This window comes from Pleurodeles waltl, chromosome 9, assembly GCF_031143425.1.
Source record: "Pleurodeles waltl isolate 20211129_DDA chromosome 9, aPleWal1.hap1.20221129, whole genome shotgun sequence".
Taxonomy (NCBI): Eukaryota; Metazoa; Chordata; class Amphibia; order Caudata; family Salamandridae; genus Pleurodeles; species Pleurodeles waltl.
In genome coordinates this window covers 913,440,141-913,460,885 of record NC_090448.1, presented here as the reverse complement: position 1 = coordinate 913,460,885, position 20,745 = coordinate 913,440,141, and the positions used below count along the sequence as shown (strand labels likewise).

Here is a 20,745-nt window from a genome sequence, read left to right as displayed (position 1 = left end):
TTACTCCAAGCTGTATAGGCTCGAAAGCCTACTACCAATTAAGCATATTAGGTGATGTGCATCTCTGTAATGAGAAGGGGTGTGGTCTAATGACATCAACACCCTATATCAGGTGTGCATAATTATTAGGCAACTTCCTTTCCTTTGGCAAAATGGGTCAAAAGAAGGACTTGACAGGCTCAGAAAAGTCAAAAATAGTGAGATATCTTGCAGAGGGATGCAGCACTCTTAAAATTGCAAAGCTTCTGAAGCGTGATCATCGAACAATCAAGCGTTTCATTCAAAATAGTCAACAGGGTCGCAAGAAGCGTGTGGAAAAACCAAGGCGCAAAATAACTGCCCATGAACTGAGAAAAGTCAAGCGTGCAGCTGCCACGATGCCACTTGCCACCAGTTTGGCCATATTTCAGAGCTGCAACATCACTGGAGTGCCCAAAAGCACAAGGTGTGCAATACTCAGAGACATGGCCAAGGTAAGAAAGGCTGAAAGACGACCACCACTGAACAAGACACACAAGCTGAAACGTCAAGACTGGGCCAAGAAATATCTCAAGACTGATTTTTCTAAGGTTTTATGGACTGATGAAATGAGAGTGAGTCTTGATGGGCCAGATGGATGGGCCTGTGGCTGGATTGGTAAAGGGCAGAGAGCTCCAGTCCGACTCAGACGCCAGCAAGGTGGAGGTGGAGTACTGGTTTGGGCTGGTATCATCAAAGATGAGCTTGTGGGGCCTTTTCGGGTTGAGGATGGAGTCAAGCTCAACTCCCAGTCCTACTGCCAGTTCCTGGAAGACACCTTCTTCAAGCAGTGGTACAGGAAGAAGTCTGCATCCTTCAAGAAAAACATGATTTTCATGCAGGACAATGCTCCATCACACGCGTCCAAGTACTCCACAGCGTGGCTGGCAAGAAAGGGTATAAAAGAAGGAAATCTAATGACATGGCCTCCTTGTTCACCTGATCTGAACCCCATTGAGAACCTGTGGTCCATCATCAAATGTGAGATTTACAAGGAGGGAAAACAGTACACCTCTCTGAACAGTGTCTGGGAGGCTGTGGTTGCTGCTGCACGCAATGTTGATGGTGAACAGATCAAAACACTGACAGAATCCATGGATGGCAGGCTTTTGAGTGTCCTTGCAAAGAAAGGTGGCTATATTGGTCACTGATTTGTTTTTGTTTTGTTTTTGAATGTCAGAAATGTATATTTGTGAATGTTGAGATGTTATATTGGTTTCACTGGTAATAATAAATAATTGAAATGGGTATATATTTGTTTTTTGTTAAGTTGCCTAATAATTATGCACACCTGATATAGGGTGTTGATGTCATTAGACCACACCCCTTCTCATTACAGAGATGCACATCACCTAATATGCTTAATTGGTAGTAGGCTTTCGAGCCTATACAGCTTGGAGTAAGACAACATGCATAAAGAGGATGATGTGGTCAAAATACTAATTTGCCTAATAATTCTGCACTCCCTGTATAGCTCTCACTTCAGTTCTCTAGTATGCTTTAACATTTTCAGTCTCTGCTGCACCAACTGTTTTCCATTTTCCTTGAAACTGTTTTTTTTTTTTTTTAAACAAATGTTTGTACTTAGCTAGCTGTCTCTAGTTCCAATTGCCACCTGTTCCAAACCTGATCTTACTGCCATGCGCCCAGGTGCACAGTGTATCTGTTCTTGCGCAAGCGCCTCCCTAGGGGGTGGCCGCGTTCGTGCATTCTGTTTATCTCCAGCTGTCTCTCTTCATTTGAGAAATTGTTGCAACTGCTTGTGGTCTGTGAAAAGCATTGATTTACCATCTACCATGATCTTAGGTTTGGCTGGTTAGAGCATGCGATATTCCAAGTGCAGTTCTTGTAACTGACGTTTAGCTGGTATAAACAGTCTCTGAGCCTACTGCACCTACTGTGTGAAGTCTGGGTATAGAGATATCGGACTCCTCATACCGCAGTGTCTTGAGCTCCCGCACCTACTGGAGGGCCGCCTCACAGTCTCTATAGTTCAATAGTTTGGCTATCACCGGTCGAGGCAGTGCTCCCGGTGGTGATTTGGACACCAGCCAGCGGTGAGCACGCTCCACTACGAAAAGTCTTATGGCCTCAAAGTGTAATTAGTAGTTTTTCAATAAAGAGTTCAATGTTATCAATTACCATTGATTCTCTTATAACCACCACTCATATGTTACTTCCACAAGAGCGGGCTTCTAAATCCTCAACCTTTTCCCGTAGCGCAGTCACGGTCTTGTCTATTTCTGTTTGTGTTTAGGATATCACATTGTAGCCATCTTCTACTGCTGAGATTCTCTGTTTTGCCTCATCCACACGCTTTACCTGTTTATTGAACTGTTCAATCATCCTGTCCATCCTGCAGGATAGCGAGTAGATTTTGCCGTCAGTCGTGGCCAGGCTGTTATGCATGGCTGCAAAGATATGGCGTAGCTCTGGTTCAGCGTCTGAATCCTGGTCCTTTGAAGCTGTGCTTGCATCTTCTCTACGCCCATCTCGGCTCTTGGGGGTCTTGTGGGCTTTGAATTGCAACTTCGCCTGCACTTTGTCTGCCTTGCCCATCCTGTAAACGATGGGAGTGAAGTGCTCTCAACTGTATGGAGGCGCGGACCTACTGGCCCCCACAGCACTGGCATAGTCACCAGTCCGGAACTCGAGTTAGCCTGCGCAGCACTCAGTCGGGTTCACCCGAGGCAGAGTCCGCCAGTACTACTCTAACATTCACAGGTAAATCTGGTGAAAGAGGGGCAACGGGGCACCTCAGGACCGGGCGCCCGCCCCCTCGAGTTCCCTTACACAACTCCCCCACACAGAGAAGTCCTCAGAGGGGGGAGTACCCACCTCAAGGCAGCAATCTCAGCTCCCAGCCGGAGGCCAGTCTCAGACTCCCCTCCCCCAACTGGCAGCTGGACCACCTGGTCCGTGTTCTCTCGATCCTCAAAGTGGGGGGGGGCACACAGACACTCACCACTGCCTTGGTGCCCAGTTGTCATGGGCTGGCCGACCAGGTCAACGCTGCCCCTCCATCTTTATCGGCTCCACCGCACCGCCTGCGTGCTGCTGGGCCAGGTAGATCCTCTCCGATGCGGCTCTCTTCTCTCTTTTCCTGTCGGGGGGGTCCTGGGCCATGCCGCCCCTTCACACTGTGGGAGCGGCCTCGCCTCAATCTGGCACCACCCTGCTAGCTCCCCCAAGCCACCAATGTGTGGCCGGTCCAGGCAGGTTCCCTCCTCCGACACTGTCCTCTCTCTTTTCCCACCAGGGGGGGTCTTTGGCGTACGCCACCCCTTCATTCCGTGGTTGCTGCCTGTTCCTGACTTCAGCAATGCCTCGTCAGCCCGGATCTCCTCACCAGTGCTCGTCGCAGCCGGCTCGTTCCACCCTCAGGCCTCACCTCTCTTTGCGTGGCCCGTTTCAGTTTGCACAAGCAGTGGTGTTGCGGTTACAACACGGACATATTTCATGCTTCTGGGGGGTTCATATGTGTTATGGGGCTGTAGGATTGTACAGGATCATGTGGCGGCCGTGGTAGCTGTATTAGCTTGTGGCCATCTTGTTGCTTAGCAAGCTCCACCCCCCCAAAAGTTTTTACTGTTATCAGACGATTCTGTCAAACTATTTGGTTTCCTATTGTGAGTGCCCATAGAAAACATTTTTCTTCACTAAAATTCCATCTCAGTTGCCTGGCATTATGAGAATTCCAACATTCTGAGCGCAAAAACTACACTAATTCTAATCTCATATCCGTAGGTACATCTAAAGAAAGGGGCACAGTTTTCTTTAAAAACTAATTTATATTACTGTTAGTCTTCTTTGCCAGGTGTTGCCTAGTTTGTACAGAGGAAAAAATCATTTAAAGTGATGGCTCCATTGTTGGCTCTGAGCAGTCCAGCTTTTTGAATGAATGAATGAGATTTGCCTAAATAGCGCACAACTACTCGGATCAAGTGTCTCACCGCTTAAGGTACTGAAAGTGGCATAGAAGTTGGTGCAACTAAGACGTTACGTGAACAAAAATGTTTTCAGTACTTTTTAAATTGTGTATTTCGCCGTGATAGACCTTATATGCGCGGTAAGCTGATTCCACAACTTGGCAGCTACGACCATGAAGTAAGAACCTCCACGGCGACCGCGATTACTGGACCAAAGTAGTTGCAGTGGAAGGTATTCATCACCCTCTCATTGAGGTAGCTTGGCCACTTGATGTAGAAAGCTTGGTGGACCATTGTCAAAGCTTTGAAGATTATGCGCTGCTGCACTGGCAGCCAATTATGTTTTTCTTGAAATGGGGACACCACAGAGCATTTGGGAATGTTCTGCATCACTTATAATCGTTTGAACAGATAGGCTGGCACATCCAAATAGAGAACATTGGCATAGTCCAACCTAGAGATAATCAATGACTTAACCACTGTCACCTGGGCTGAATGTGGAAGATGCTGGTCTATTACACATTGCACTTTTCTCTGTGTGCCTTTTTGATCACACATGGTACACATCCCTCAAACTATGTCACACTTTTCTATCATTTCTCCACTTTCTCAAGAAAATATTTCTTGTTCGTATGATTTATCTAGTTACACTGGGCTAGATGGTTGGGTCTTTTTTCTACATGTATATTGGTTGTGGATATTAGAGTAGTAAATGTCCCATCCTCTCATATATACATATTGTTTATTTATTTCACAGCCTTTACAAAGTCTAGGAGATGAAACACGTGTTGGCTGTTTGGATTTGTTCTTTATGTGGTCTGTGACTGGAACATCGACCACACTTTTCACCTATCAATAAATGTCCAGTGTCATCTGTTCTTTGGACTTTGATTTATTTTTCTTCACTACTTGGATCCACTATACGGAGATTGACTTTGGGTGTGCCCTGGCCTTTTTGTTTGCATACTACACAGCACAATTAGGTTCTCAGTTTCACGGTTGTGATCCTATTCAGTTAAGCACCTCACTCTTTTTTTCACCCTCTTCTGTTAAAGGAATTTCCTATTGTCTACAGCCCTCTGAGCATCTTAGCGGTCTAGGCATTCACTATGCTCAGGTGCATTAGAACCAGCACCACTGGTTATCTTACAGACAGGGTGACAGTCTCTAGTGTCTCTCAGTACACCAGAGTCAGGATACCTTCAGACTAGAGACTAGGAAGCGTACAAAAGAAAAAACAAGGCAGCAGGATTTTTTTCATTTTTGCACACATGTTCTGGAAAAATATTCATTTTTCTGTCAGGGCCCAACCTATCCCCTCATCGCCCCCCCCTCCCCCCACCACACACACCCAATTTAGGACAAAGTTGAAGATGCACTTCTTCAAAAACAGTAACCCACAAACCACAATGCAGTAATAGCTCACTTCTGCTTCTGTATATGTGCCTTTGACCATGTACAGAGTTTCACTGTCTTTTGGCTAGTTTTGGGCTACACAAATACAACATGCATACAGGTGCAGTTAGCTCAGATGTACCCCACTATCTAGATGTGCAAACAAATTCAAATAACTTTGACAAATTTAAGTTCACCCAACCAAATTCTTATATTCTTATGGCAGACATTTTCTGCTCTTTCAGTGTCCCATTCCACTCATTCTGCCCCCCTTTTACCTGCTTCACTGTAGGCACAGTTCTGTTAGAACAAGCAGGTGCATTCAGTGTTCCCTCTCCTGCTTTTACAATGTGGGATTTGTGAAGGTTACATCACATGCAACTTGACTGCTGGGCGGAATCAACATGACCTGCTCACAAGACGGCACTCCTCTTCAGTAGTGGCATGGACGTCTTCAGCAGTCATGGCTTTGAGGCTAATTAGGACTTCCTCATCAATGGTGACAAGAGATTTCAGATTCCAACATTAGCAGTGGCAGCACCAGTTTCTCTTGAAGTAGTTCACAACAGAAAAGCATCAGCGAGATTGGCAGACTTCTTTATAACGAGTTGCTCATGACTTTTCTCTTTTGCTAGTCTGCCTCCTTTGTTTGTTCCTTATGACAAGAACACACTGGCCTACTCTTCCTGGACAGTCGCTCTTCCTTCAGGGCTAGGCACTCCCCTTCTCTCTCTTGGCAGACTGACAGGTTTCTAGATTCTTGTTAGACTCTTGGCTCCTCCTGACACCTCTGAGAGACGGGCTTTAGTGCAGACACCAACACTGGTCACAAATAAGTCTTCCGAGTACTCTGCAGAGCACTTAGTTCCTTGTTCAAGAAGAACTCTGAACTGGAACAAAGTAAGGTGGGTTGGATCCCACTGTCTAAGGTTTCAGAAGAGGTTTGGGCTGGTTTTCTTTCACATTACATTTTTGTTTGCCAATCAGACATAGCCTTTGTATACAGTGATGGCTCTCTCAGCAGATAGCAGTGATACTGTCTGCAAGCAAGAGTACCAAAAACAAGGGCACATTGAAGTCAGAGATCTTTGCACCTGCTTTTCATCAGCCTTCCTGAAGCACTTTTCAGAGTTAAACGAAAAAGTAGGCCATGCCTAGAAGCATCTCAACTTGAGTAACTGAAAATTAAGTCCCACTCCTCACCCCTAACATCTACCAAATAGAAGTGCCCTTTGATATCATAGTTCTCATTGAATTTCTAAGGTTAGATCTGTCTGTATCCTCTCTCATTTTGGTGTCTTGGTCTTCACATATCAGTCGCAGAAATGCAGTCATTAAACTTTCATTATCTGGGAAAGCAGTATCAACCCTGCAACGTGTGCCACTATAAACCAGGGGCCATCGAAAAATGGATCTCACTGGTCCTAGTATTCAGTCTCATGTTACACTCTCATTGCACATTCACTCACTCGACACACACAGAATGTCAGAACTAGGTTTGGGTTCACATTTAAGCAGAGATTTGCATAAAAGCAGTCAAATCGTGCTGTCTCCTGATAGAGCAGAAAAGATCTGATCATACTAAAGTTTCGCACAACTCTGTATGCTACCTCCACCACTTTTTGTGACTTACCTAAGGCATGGACAGATGTCCTTTGCATCCGATAGGACTATTTTTGTCTGTCCCTCAACCCCAAACACTGGTTACAGAATCAGTTCTGTATCTCATATTATGAGGGACAGGCCTCGGCCTCTGCATGTGCACTAGATTCGTGTGATGCCATAGCCAAACAAATAGGTTACTAGTTTCACATGCAGCCGGCCATTGGGGGTGTGGTAAATACCTATTTATTACAGGGCTATTCCTGTCCCAACAAGCTGGAATTTTTTTGTGGTTTCTTGTGATAAGCTGCTTTCACATGTCTTGTTCTTGTTACTTTTGTATGGTTGTTGTGGGCTCCAGCTGCTTAGTGAGGAGAGCAAGTTTCTACTTCAGTTATATGTTAACTCTGGTGAGAGTCAGACTTTCTCTTATAATCACTTGGGAGTTTCACACTTGTAGCTTTGCAATATCCAATCCAAACCATTATTCATTCTTTAATTCACATTGGGTGGAATTGAGTCAGTCGTTGTTGTCATTTGTATCCTGTGAACGTTTGTAGCTGTTTGTTAGACTAAACTACTTGAATATCAACTCCATATGACCGACTGTTTTAGTTTTCCTATTCGGGCTAATTTCATTATTAGGTCTGACTTCACTGCACATGTTTATGTGGTCTGTTGTTACCAATTCTTTAGAATATTCTTAATATATGTTTTAGAAAACTTGTCATGTGTGAAGGGGTCTTGATTATGGGATCCGTTATTTTCAAAGTACTAGTTGGGGTTACTGTTTTAGCTGGTTTTCTCATTGGAACTGGCTGTTAACAGGTGCAACCAGAATCAGGAGCGGAAGAAGGAACATACTTTGGAAGCTGGACAATGAATGTTTTCATTGAAAGAGAGAGAGATTGGATTGTTGTTTCTTTTAATGTTGTATGTTTTCCTATAATCAACACACAAAGCCAATTACAGCGCTTTAAGACCATCTTAGGACAAACATCTCATTACTGTATTATCTTTAAACACCTTTACATTCTAGTTTTCAGGTATGAGTAACACAATTGGGATAATAAGGTCAGTCCTCACCCCCTTTTCCTCTTACATCAACCTTATTCAAATTTCCTTTCTCACAATCATTGCCAGTCACCATCATCATAATAACTGATTTGACCACCAGTGTATGTTGATTGTTAACGTTATAATCATGGTCAAACATGAGGAGAATTGTATGTACACCTTGTGCTAATGTGCTGAGTTCTGAGTTCCACCTGTATTGTAGGCAGGAGTTGAAGAGGTGCCTTGGGGTTTTAGCAGGAGTAGCACTAGCACAATTCTGGTACAGAGCTTGGTGTCATCAGCTGTTTGACATTTTATGATACTAAATGGCAAATTTTGAGAATGTTCACTGTCTGTCTCAATTTTAGGCTGCAGGCTAGTGGTTTCTCTATTAGGATGAGTAGAGTGGAATTTGTATTGTGGACTTGGCCTTTTTGTAGCCTTAGTAAAAGAGCTGCTCAAATAGCTGCTTAAATAGCTGGGTGTTGGTTTGGTGGGAGGATGAGGAATGGCTGGAGAGGAAGGAGGGAAGTTTTTAAGGAGGAGTAAAGTCCTCTGTAATGGATGATCCATTTACTGCTATTCATTTCCTATGTTGTTTTTAACTTTTTAAGCTATTGCATGTTTGCATCCTTGATTTGAATTGCCATCTTTCCATTGTCGAAGTGGCTGATGGTGAGCTGTGGGCAATCACAACCTTTTGCATTTTGCAAAATAATGTATCTTTTAGCAGTTGCTAATGTGAGGCAAGCCACAGAATGTTTCTTGCTAGATATTGAGTCAAGATTAATCTGTCTTTACTGTGAAGTGTTTAAGTTCTGCAACAGTTGAACTGCCCCCACTCCCCACAGCAGTACCCTATCTTCCTAGTGCACAATCTTTCTGAAATCCTCTGTACTTTACACCTGCACACTATGTTGCTCCTGTAACATGTGCCATGAAACCATAATGGAACACAAATTGCATTTCCATCTACATCCAGTTGTGAATAAGCATATAGCCTATTTCACAATGCGTAATCTCGCAAAATAGGTCTAGGCTAAAATGGTGTTTCTTATGTCACCGAATGAATGAATATGAGTAGAGTCCAAAATGACAAGTTCATCATGTTTGAAAATGTTCTGTGTGGGAAAGTAGCATCTTTCTGACGTGGTTACCCCCACTTTTTGCCTGGTGTCAGTGTGTTTAGACTGTAATACACTGGGATACTGCTAACCAGGACCCTAGTGTCAGTGTACAGTCCCCTAAATTTAGTTGATAAGTAACTTTTATACCCCACAATTGGCATGCTGGTGCATCCATGTACGTCCCTGGTATATGATACTTTGGTACCCAGGGCATTGGTACACCAAGAGTCCCCAATAGTTGCAGCATTTATTGAGCCACCCATGGGGGCCCATGCAAACTGTGACCACAGGCCTGCCATTGCAGCCTATGTGAAATGGTGCACGTACCTTTTACCCCAGATATGAGGTTTACCTTATATCACGGTTATTCCGCTGGCCCTATAAGTCACCCCTAAGGGTAGGCCCTTCAGCCCAAGGGCAGGGTGCATGGTTCTAAGTGTGAGGGCACCCCCTGCATGAGCAGAGGTGCCCCTACAAACCCCAGACTCCATTTTGTGGGCTTTGTAAGTGTGGGGAAGCCATCATAAGGTATGTAGTGGACACTGGGCAATACGAGATGTCCAACTACATAATAGGTTCACCAAACCTAGTCATTTTTTGTATCAAACATGTTTTAATTATGCAACTTCACCAATGCCAGTGCTAGTTGCATGGGAGTTCCTTAGGGGATTCCCGATGTCTGCCTGTACAGCCTTGCAGGGCCTGTATGCCAGCCTGTGCTGCTGCTGACCCCAGATACTCTTCTGCCCTCCTGCTGCTGAGCCTAACTCGAGCAGGGGAAGGCTGAATAAAGGATTTCCTGTAGAGAAGAGGTGTTAACACCTCTTCTTTAGAAATAGGTGTTGTTGGGCTATTGTCGAGGCTGCTCCTGAGCACCACCAGACTGCTTTGAAGGGCACATTTGGTGCCTCCTTGCATAAACCAGTTTACTTCAGTGCAGGAGACATAGCAAATATGGTAGTTCTGGGTTTACAGGACCACCTAAGGAACCATTTCCCCAAAGTAGTGAGGGATGGACAAGACAACTGAAGACAAATTCTCAGGCCAGGCCTGGACACAGGATTCTGTGGCCCAAGCCAGGGGCTTCTTCATAGCCCTGAGCAGGCACACATGGCCAAGATCTACAGGATTTTACAGCAATGTACAGGTGAGTCTAATAGATATGTATTTTATTAGGGCTTGTCTGTTCGGAGACAAAGTTGACATGGAGAGGTTCAAGACACTGGGGGATACCGCCTGATCTTTGGGACTTAAATACCCAGCCTGAGACTACAGACATTTTCACAGGTTTTGTGGCTTTTGTCAAAGAGAGAGTTTGTCTATCACCTGTAACAGCCCTCCCAGCCACCAAGCAGCTGAACAAACTTTTTTAGTGGTACTATTTCAGAGGCAAGAAAAGGGCTTACTAGCCAAACACCTTGCCCTCCTCATAATGTGCTCCACCACCTGAAAAGCTGCTTTCGCTCATCTTCTGTGCCAGGAAGCCCCATACGCATGACATGTGACTGGTTGCCAACTGTTTGGCAAGCTGTCTGAACACTGGATCTAACAACCTGAGTCGGTGTCCTCTTGCCTGTTGCCATTGGCATTTCCACCCAGAGGTGGCTTATAACAGCTTTCCTCAGGTTAACCTTTTAGCTACTCTTGACAATGCACACTGCCCACAGTTTTGTGCCTTTCCATATCCCTTTGCAGGGAGCCCTGAGAGACGGTTTTCATTTGAGGTGGTGTTTTACACTGTATTACCTGTTTCCTTTCATAATCTTAATATCTTGGGTCTTGCGGAAGCTGTGCCAGGACTGATCCAAGCCGTTCCAATGGTCTCCAGACTAGCCAAGTTGGGTGAGGTATTCCGACCTCGTGCAACTCTACCTTTGTTCTCTGTTCCTTCACTGGCATGTCTGGAGACTGAGTGGGGACACCCAACCTTCCATCGGCTGCTGGAGGTGGTCAGTGTCATATTGTCAGTTCATCACCCTTTCACAAAATCTGTCTGTTATGGATTGTGGAATTGCCTTGTCACAGAGCATACGCTGGACTTGCTGAAGGCACATTTATAGGACATTCTGCTCTTCCTTTAATAGGCCCACAGAGGTATGCAGTGGGCATGGTCAAAGGCTATATTGCTGCAGTGTCTGCATTTGTCTGTCAGCCTGGTCAGCCTTCCTTGTTCAAATCCCAGATTGCCGCCCAATTTTTGAAGGAACTGGCATATGTTTCTCTCCCTTATCCTTTTGTGGTGTGTCAGTGAGATCTGATCTCTAGTGTTGACTTTCTGGACCTGTTTGATTCCGAGCATAGTTGTCACTTAAGATTGCTAACTTTTAAAACTGTTTTTTTTTTTTGTGGCCACTATGTCAGCGAGTTGCAGGCACTGTGTGTTATCCCTGCCTTCACGTTCTTCTATCCAGACAAACTGGTCTTGAGGACTAAACAACTTTTCCTGCCTAAAGTGATGACCCCTTTCTCATCTGCGACAATCCATCACCCTTCCCATATTATTCCCTCTGCCCAGTCCCACCAAGGAGATGAAACTACTTTATCTGGATCCTAATAGAGAATTCACTTAATTATGTTGACCCAATGAAGATTAGGTCTTCAGAAAAACTGGGTGCTAGGTATGTAAGCAGCAAAATGTTTTGTCCTTGTTCCTTCATGTGGTCATGGAACTCCTCAGTGCCTTGCAACATTCTTATAATGTACAGGAAAGGGGTACTTTAAAAAAAATATAAATTGATCTACTTGTTCATTTTTGAGTCTGTCTTAATTCAGTTTTAGTAAACAAAAAGTATTTAGTAATGTTAGCATACCAGACTTATCTGTGTTTATGAGTAACAGCATGGAGTCAGTGCAAGATCGGGACTAGAAGCCTCTTTTTTTAGAAACATGAAAGAGATGTTTGCCCAGTATCTGTAGTGTTTATTAAATGTTTATTTTGTGAACTAAATATCTGTGTTTTAGTCCCTCCCTATTTTAATCTGAGATCCACTTTCTTTTATATTCTAGCTCTTCCGTCACGATCAATCTCTTTGGATGAATCTAGACCAGAACTTGTTTTTAGACTAGGAGTTGGCACTTTGTCATTATCAGTGCTTCACATTGATCCTCTTTCACCACCTGAATCCTCCTTGAACCTAAACCCACTAACACCAATGGCTTTGGACTACTTCAGCCAAATAGCAAAGGTTGATCCTATTAAGTTGTCATCAGATGATTTCCTGTCTTTCCGAACAGTGTTGGCAGAAGCTTGTGCTCATGACCACCTCAGGTACTATTTAATTTTCTCATGTGGACAAACTGAGAAACATATTAGTTATCACTATTCATTGCAAACACCTTATTTTTCAGATTTCATGGTCTCTTATTGAAAATGCATTATTGGATTTTAATTACAAAAGAAAATGTGTTTATTTTAATGCTGTAGGTGTAGTCTTTTTCAGATAAACCTATATGTCTATTTTTTCTGACCTATTTTTGATTTGTTCCTGTTGAAGGCTTGGCCTGGTTCCAAGCACATACAACAGCCAAAGGGCAAACGCTTATTGTGCCCTCATTTGTGGGCCATTCTTTTCATAGCATTGATAGTTTCAGCTAACAGCTGTCTATTGCAACACCGTTTACAGTATGAAGCAATATCTCTATTATGCGAAGCATATCTGATAGAGACTTCTAGCCGCAGATTCCTAACCTCAGCGCAGATCTGGAGAGAACTACCCTAGTCATTTTTTAACTGACCTTTTCTCACTTTTTGGCAACGTCTTCTTTGAGCTCTTCTCCTAGTGTGGTAGGATGTCAGTGAGGAAGGCCATGTTCAAGCCCTGCAGTGCCAGTCTCCAACATATGTCAGTGATGGACCCTCACCTTGTTTGCCTCTGGTGCCTTGAGCATGACTTTGACAGGAAAACCTCTGTCGACTGCCGCACCATGCACCTGAAGCCATGATGTGGCGATCTCCCAAGCTCCTTGCTGCTTAAAGTGCAACGCCGCAACATTCTCGATCTCGGTCGAGAGGAAGGTCCTGGTATCAGTTGCAGAGCACAAGATTCTCGTCTCACTTAAAGTCGTCCTCGGCTAAGTCACACAAGAAAAAGAAAAGTAAGAAGTCAAAGAGGGCTTTGACTTTACACTGTATGTTGAAGTCATCTGATGAGAAGAGGGAGTGTCATCATTCAAGTCCTGGCTCGTCGGTTGAACCTGCACCTGGGCCACCTCCGTACCTCCCCTAGTTTCCTGGATTTGGAGCAACTCCCACCCAGCTTTGTTAGTTCTTTGAGCCCATGCGTCTAATAGCTGGGCGCCAGGTCCTGCTGGCCACCTTAGGGTCCCACTGGTTCGTGAGGGGCTCCCACTGTTTTTCCGCTGTCCGTTCATTCAGACCCCTTGGATCCAAGGATGGATCTGGACCAGTGCTGGTCATCCACCTCGACCTCCCTAGTGCCGGACCCAATGCCGACACTCATAGTGACACCATCCCCATTCTCATCCCAATTTCCAGTGCGGAGCTGGAGGGGCATTGTCCGATGCTATCTCCAGCGCTGACTGTAGCCATGCCTTCCAGGCCACAGTTTGCGCATTTTTATTACAGGTTGGGACTGGAGATGATTGGGACAGGGTCGCTGGACCCTGAAAAATACCAGCCCCTAGACCATAACGTGGACTGGTGTGAGGACTTGGCGGACATCAGTGGCATGGAACCCTCTCCTGATACTTGCCTGGTCTTTCCTCCTACTGTGTTAATGGAGAAGGGAGCCTCTTTTGCAATTGCAGTGAAAAGGGCGGCCAAGATCCTTGACCTTAGCATCTCCTCAGTGGCAGTCAAGGTTAACGTCTTGACAGAGATGCTTTATGTGGGAGTGCCTCCCTCAGAACTGCTTCTCCCATTTAATGAATCCCTCATGGATTTGTTCAAACCCTACACAGGGTGAACAGGATGATTGCCTGCCTCCACTGCCTGGTTCCAGGGAAATCTAGTTTCCTCATGCAACACCCTACCCCACAGAGCTTGGTGGTCCAAGCTTCCACCTCCCTTGTAAATCCTAGCCAGAGGTTGGAACAGACTCCCCCTGCCCCCCCCCCCCAAGCAACCCCAGCCTCCATAGCTCTTTAATTTGCAATCTTACCATCATAGGAAGAAAGTGGGAGGCAGATACACCATCACCTGTTCCACTGGAGGGCCATAACATCGGCTACTGGGTTCTTCAGACTATCCAAAAGGGCTACTCCCTCCACTTTATGACCTCACCTTCACCCATTGCACCCACTTGCGACAGGCTGCTCTCCATGGGAATCCTGACTCCGCATCAGGCTCTGGAGCTCTGAGTGATACACCTTGAATTAAAAGCCTTTCTACCCTCCGTCAAGGGAAGGCTAGTGCAGGCATTTACAGACAACACCACCGGCATGTGGTACTGCAAAAAATAGGGTGAGAGGGGTCATGAACCCTTGGTCAAGAGGTCCTGCGTATCTGGAAATGACTGGAATGTCGGGGCATTTCCTTGTTGGTTCAGCACCTGGCAGGCTCTCTGAGCACTAGGACGGATGCACACAGCTGAACATGCCTTGGAGATCATGAATGGCGTTTTCATCTGAGGGTGGTGCAATTTTAGTGGGGATAGGCTGCGTTAGATCTTTTTGCCACCACAGAGAACACGCAATATTAGGAGTTTTGCACACTGGAGCTTCCAAAGTGGCTCTCACTCGAAGATGCTTTTCATCTTGAATGTAGCTCAGGGCTCCTATACACCTTTACACCCATACCACTTCTGCCTAGAGTTCTCAAGATCAGGAACGACTGGGCCCAAGTCACCCTTGTGGCTCTGGACTAGGCTCAGAGTGTTTGGTATCCCGAGCTGTTGAGCATGGCCATTTGTTTTTTGTTAAGGCCGCCCCTTTTGGAGGATCTTCTGTTGCAGTGGAGAGTTCTCCACCCGAACCTGTCAACACTCCACCTTCATGCGTGGCGATTGAGCAGCGGCAGTTGACAGCTTTCGACCTTCCACCCGAAGTCTGCAATGTTATCATGGCCGCCAGGCGTCCCTCCACCAACGCAGTAGATGCCTGCTGTTGGGGCAAGTTTGTGGCATGGTGTTCAGAGAAACAGGTTGACCCTCTTTCTGCTCCCCTCTCTCAGGCTCTTTTCCTTATCCTTTCCCCTGCCCAGCAGGACTCTACTTTAGGCACCCTAAAGGGTTATCCTTCTGCCATTTCAGCCTTTCTGTGGTTGTCGGTTTAGCCACCCTTCTTCATATCCCATGTTGTGAATAGGTTCCTAAAAGGTTTCCAAAATTTCCAAAATGTGTTTGGAAAAATTTGCATTCACCCTTCATCATGCCTCAGTGGGATCTAAATCTAGTCCTACCGGCATTGCACAACTATCTTCTCAGGCTCTTGACCATCAAGATATCCTTCCGTGTGGCAATAACATCTGCACTGAGGGTTAGTGAGCTTCAGGCTTTGCCATCCAAGCCTCCTTTGGGTGTCCGTCACTGGTGGCGGTTGCGGTGGAGGGGCCCTACAGAAACATGCTGCAGGCGTAGACTGGAGGACAGTCCAGATGAACCAAAAAGTGGGTTCAAGTATCACAAGCCTGGGGGACGCAGAGACACCAGTAGTCCTCTTCACTTCAGTCCGAGGTCCAGATGCAGAGGTGCAGTGGACCATGGGGTTGCCATCACCGGAGGTGGTTGCGGTTGAAGGGGGGCCTGCACAAAGAGGCTGCATGTCTCAGTGGGGAGAGTGGGGAAACCCATGATGGACTTTGTCTTTGGAGATGCTGGGGACCAAGCTTGCACTGTTGGCCCACTTCAACTTGGGCTAGGGGGCAGGGGTGCAGTGGTGCTGTGTGACGTCGGTTTTTGGCAGTCCAAAGTCCGCTTCAGTGTTTCTTTGGTGCTTGCAAAGGTGCAGTGAAACAGCTCATCTGTTTCACGGGAGTTCCTTGTGCTGGGTTGAAGGCTGGCAGTCTTCCCGGGCTTTTGGAAGTTTCAGCAGTTGGAGGACAAGGATTCTATCTCACGAGTGTCAAGTCAGCAGACAGGCTTGCAGGGTTTTGCACCAAGTTTGTCACTGGTCTTCAGTTCTTGCCTTTTGCGTCTCTGGAGTGTCCTTCTTCAGCTCAGCAGGATCGGATTCCTGGTGCCCGGGGCTCCCCTAAATAGTGAATTTAGGGGCATTTTGGGGAGTGCAGGGTAGTAGCCAGTGGTCTACTTACTCCAGGGTCACTACACCCCCATATGACCACTTTGTAAGGGAACGCCTCTTTGGCATGGTTACCCCCTGACTTTTTGCCTTTGCTGATGCTCAGTTTTGATTGAAAGTGTACTGGGATCCTGCTAACCAGGCCCCAGCATCAGTGTTCTTTCCCTAAACTGTACTTTTGCTTCCACAATTGGCACAGCCTTGGCACTCAGATAAGCCCCTTGTAACTGGTACCCCTGGTACCAAGGGCCCTGATGCCAGGGAAGGTCTCTAAGGGCTGCAGCATGTCGTATGCCACCCTGGGGTCCCCTCACTCAGCACATGCACACTGCCTCACATCTTGTGTGTGCTGGTGGGGAGAAAATGACTAAGTCGACATGGCACTCCCCTCAGAGTGCCATGCCAACATCACACTGCCTGTGGCATAGGTAAGTCATCCCTCTAGCAGGCTTTACAGCCCTAAGGCAGGGTGCACTATACCACAGGTGAGGGCATATGTGCATGAGCACTATGCCCCTACAGTGTCCAAGCAAACCCTTAGACATTATAAGTGCAGGGTAGCCATAAGAGTATATGGTCTGGGAGTGTGTCAGACACGAACTCCACAGTTCCATAATGGCTACACTGGAATCTGGGAAGTTTGGTATCAAACTTCTCAGCACAATAAATGCACACTGATGCCAGTGTGGAATTTATTGTAACATGCACCCAGAGTGCACCTTAGAGATGCCCCCTGAATACCAATCCGACATCTAGTGTGGGGCTGATCAGTTTCTGCCAGCCTGCCACAACCAGACGAGTTGCTGGCAACATGGGGAGAGTGACATTGTCACTCTGTGGCCTGGAACAAAGCCTGCACTGGGTGGAGGTGCATCACACCTCCCCCTGCAGGTACTGTAACACCTCGTGGTGAGCCTCAAAGGCCCCAGGGCATCCCAGCTAGTGGAGATGCCCACCACTCCAGCCCCCACTTTTGACGGCAAGGCTGGAGGAGATCATTAGAAAAACAAGGAGGAGTCACCCACCAGTCAGGACAGCCCCTAAGGTGCCCTGAGCTGAGGTGACCCCTGCCTTTAGAAATCCTCCATCTTAGTTTTGGAGGATTCCCCAATAGGATTAGGGATGTTCCCCCCTCCCCACAGGGAGGAGGCACAAAGAGGGTGTAGCCACACTCCAGGACAGTAGCCATTGGCTACTGCCCTCCCAGACCTAAACACACCCCTAAATCTAGTATTTAGGGGCACCCTAGAACCCAGAAAAGCAGATTCCTGCAACCTGAACTAAAGAAGGACTGCTGACCTACAAGCCTGCAGAGATGACAGAAGACGACAACTGCTTTGGCCCCAGCCCTCCCGCAGGGACCAGCGACCTCTAAAGCCTCAGACGACTGCCCTGACCCCCAGGACCAAGAAACTACAGTGAGCAGCGGCTCTGCTCAACAACCTGCAACAAACTTGCAACTTTTCTGCAACCTGTAAGACCTCACTCTTCCCGCCGGAAGCGTGAGACTTCACACTCTGTGCCTGACGTCCCTGGCTCGAGATCCAGAGAACCAACACCACAGGGTGGACTCCCCCGCTACTGCGACCCCGTGAGTAGCCCGAGACAACCCCCCTGGACCCCCACAGACACGCCTGCAGAGAGAATCCAGAGGCTCCCCCTGACTGCGACTGCCTGTAACAAGGGACCAGACGTCTGGACCAAGCACTGCAACCGCAGTCCCCAGGACCTGAAGGAACTGAACGTCATTGCAGGAGTGACCCCCAGGTGACCCTCTGCCTAGCCCAGGTGGTGGTTGGCCTGAGAAGCCCCCCCTGTGCCTGCCTGCACCGCTAGAGTGACCCCCGGGTCCCTCCATTGAAACCTACACAAAACCTGACACCTGCTTTGCACAATGCACCCGGCTGCCCCTGTGCCGCTGAGGGTGTGTTTTGTGTGCTTACGTGTGCCCCCCCCCCCAGTGCTGTACAAAACCCCCCTGGGCTGCCCGATGGGGATGCGGGTACTTACCTGCTGGCAGACTGGAACTGGAGCACCCCTGTTCTCCATAGGACCTATGTGTTTTGGGCACCTCTTTGACCTCTGCACCGGACTGGCCCTGGGCTGCTGGTGTGGTAACTTTGGGGTTGCCTTGAACCCCCAACGGTGGGCTGCCTTTGCCCAGGAACTGAAACTTGTAACTGTCTTACTTACCTCACAATCTAACCAATACTTACCTCCCCAGGAACTGTTGATTTTTGCTGTGTCTACTTTTAAAATAGTTTATTGCCATTGTAACAAAAACTGTATATGTTATTGCTCTAATTCAAAGTTCCTAACTTACCTGTGTGGAGTACCTTGCATTTTATGTATTTACTTCAAATATTGAACTTGTGGTTCTAAAAATAAATTAAGAAAACATATTTTTCTATATAAAAACTATTGGCCTGGAGTTAAGTCTTTGAGTGTGTGCTCCTCATTTATTGCCTGTGTGTGTACAACAAATGCTTAATACTACCCTCTGATAAGCCTACTGCTCGACCACACTATCACAAAACAGAGCATTCAAATTATTACATTTTGCCACTATCTTACCTCTAAGGGGAACCCTTGGACTCTGTGCACACTATTTCTTACTTTGAAATAGTATATATAGAGCCAACTTCCTACACACTTCCTGTAGGAAGTGGGCATAACCCTGTCCCAGAGTTCCTAGTTTTGCCATCACCAAGATGGTAGACTTTCAAAACGTTGTGTCCACATCAAGCAGTTCACATTAGGGGTAGGTCTGACTTGAGAGGTGGGCACGCCTCCCTGACTGCTAATTTTTATGCCTGTCCATGTGCCAAATGGGCCCTGGGGCAGGAGGGTCGGCATTCTCTCGTTTGAGGGTAGCCAGATCCACATATCAGAGGCGGTGAGCTTCTTTGAAGCACCCTGCCTTGGAATGCAGATTCACAGGTCATCCTATTGGGAGGGGTGTGCTAATATCCCTGCCAGACAGGCTTTGTTTCTGTCTGCCTGATAGCAAAGGCTCTCACCCATCGGGGGCAGAAACGTGTCTGGTGCCAGGCTATTTAGAACTAGTCAGCCAGCAAACGGGTAGTGATAGGTTTTTCAGGGGGCACCTGAAAGGTGCCCTCTGGGTTCAAGTATTAATAAATCCATCTCTGGCATCAGTGAGGGTTTATTAATATGAGATGTTTGATACCAGACATCCCTATCTTCAGTGAAGCCATCATGTAGCTGGGGAACTTGTACTGACCAGTGTCCAGTACATGTTCTTAACGTGGCTTCCCTGTTCACTCACTATGTCTGAGAATCGACAAAGACAGAGCAGGGGCATATCTGCTTTGCGGATATGTGCTTACATGTAATAGAATGCGCCATACCTTAGGGCTGTAAGACCTGCTGTGGGGTTGACTTAGATAGATTGCTTGCAGTGTTAGGTTGCATGGCATACAGTCTGTATGCCATGTTGTGTTTTCACTTTTAGACGCACCAAGGCAAGCATCCCGCAATGGCAGTCGGCATGTACTAGGGGAGGAGTCCATGAGGGTGGCACAATACATGCTGCAGCTCTTGGGAACCGTTTTTGGTACCCATGCCCTAGGAACCACAAGTACCATTTACTGGGGACTAACCAGGGTGCCAAAGGTATGGCAATTGGGGACCAATTGCAGAGTTTTAAGGAAAGAGATCTGGCACTGGGGACCTGGTTAGCAGGAAACCAAGTCCACTTTCAGTCAAAATTTCATCAAATACCAGGCAAAAAATGGGGGTGACCATGTCAAAATGCAGCGCTTTCCTAGAGGATTGAAATCACAAGCTGGACCCAAAAAGAGCGATGTCATTCTGCCTTGACCTCATGAGAGATTTCCGGGTGGGCAACCAACTCTTCGTGCGGTATGGTAAAGAGAAAAAGGGAAAGGCCATGCAGAAATGGACTGTTTCTCAATTGATCACACTGTGCATTGAGATCTGCTGCATGTTAACCAAGAAGAATCCCCCTGAGGTTTGCATACTCATTCCACCGAAGCCAAGGCAGTGACCACTGCATTAGCACACAGAGTTCCAGACCTGGCATCTGCCAAGGTGCAACGGGGCCCCCTTTGCACACGTTCACAAAACACTCCTGCCTGGACAGTTAGGTCTGTCAGGACAGGTGCTTTACTCATTCAGTCCTGTAGGACTATTTTGTGTGAAATATTTTTGCAGACCCACCTTCGGGGAGCTATTGCCTGGAAATCTAGTCTAAGGTGAGGAATCTGTGGCTATAATTCACTGTCAGAAGGACATGTTATTTACCTTCATTAATGGCTTATCTGGTAGGGATTCTATCTAGCCACAGATTCCTTACTGACCCACCAATCCTCCCTGCTCTGCGAACGGATATCTAAGGAAAGGTTTTTTCTCCTTTCAGAGCCCTAGTTTTCCACACC

General features: G+C 46.7%; 1 protein-coding gene across 2 annotated transcripts in view; it reads left to right on the top strand.

The window, feature by feature from the left end:
• The window catches only part of ATG2B (autophagy related 2B), an 860,766-nt gene that overhangs the window by 128,516 nt on the left and 711,505 nt on the right, over positions 1–20,745 (top strand). For both annotated transcript variants that reach the window (XM_069208269.1, XM_069208268.1), the window contains exon 11: positions 12,134–12,395. In XM_069208269.1, coding sequence (XP_069064370.1) covers positions 12,134–12,395 — 262 coding nt within the window. The remainder of the gene's footprint in view (positions 1–12,133; positions 12,396–20,745) is intronic.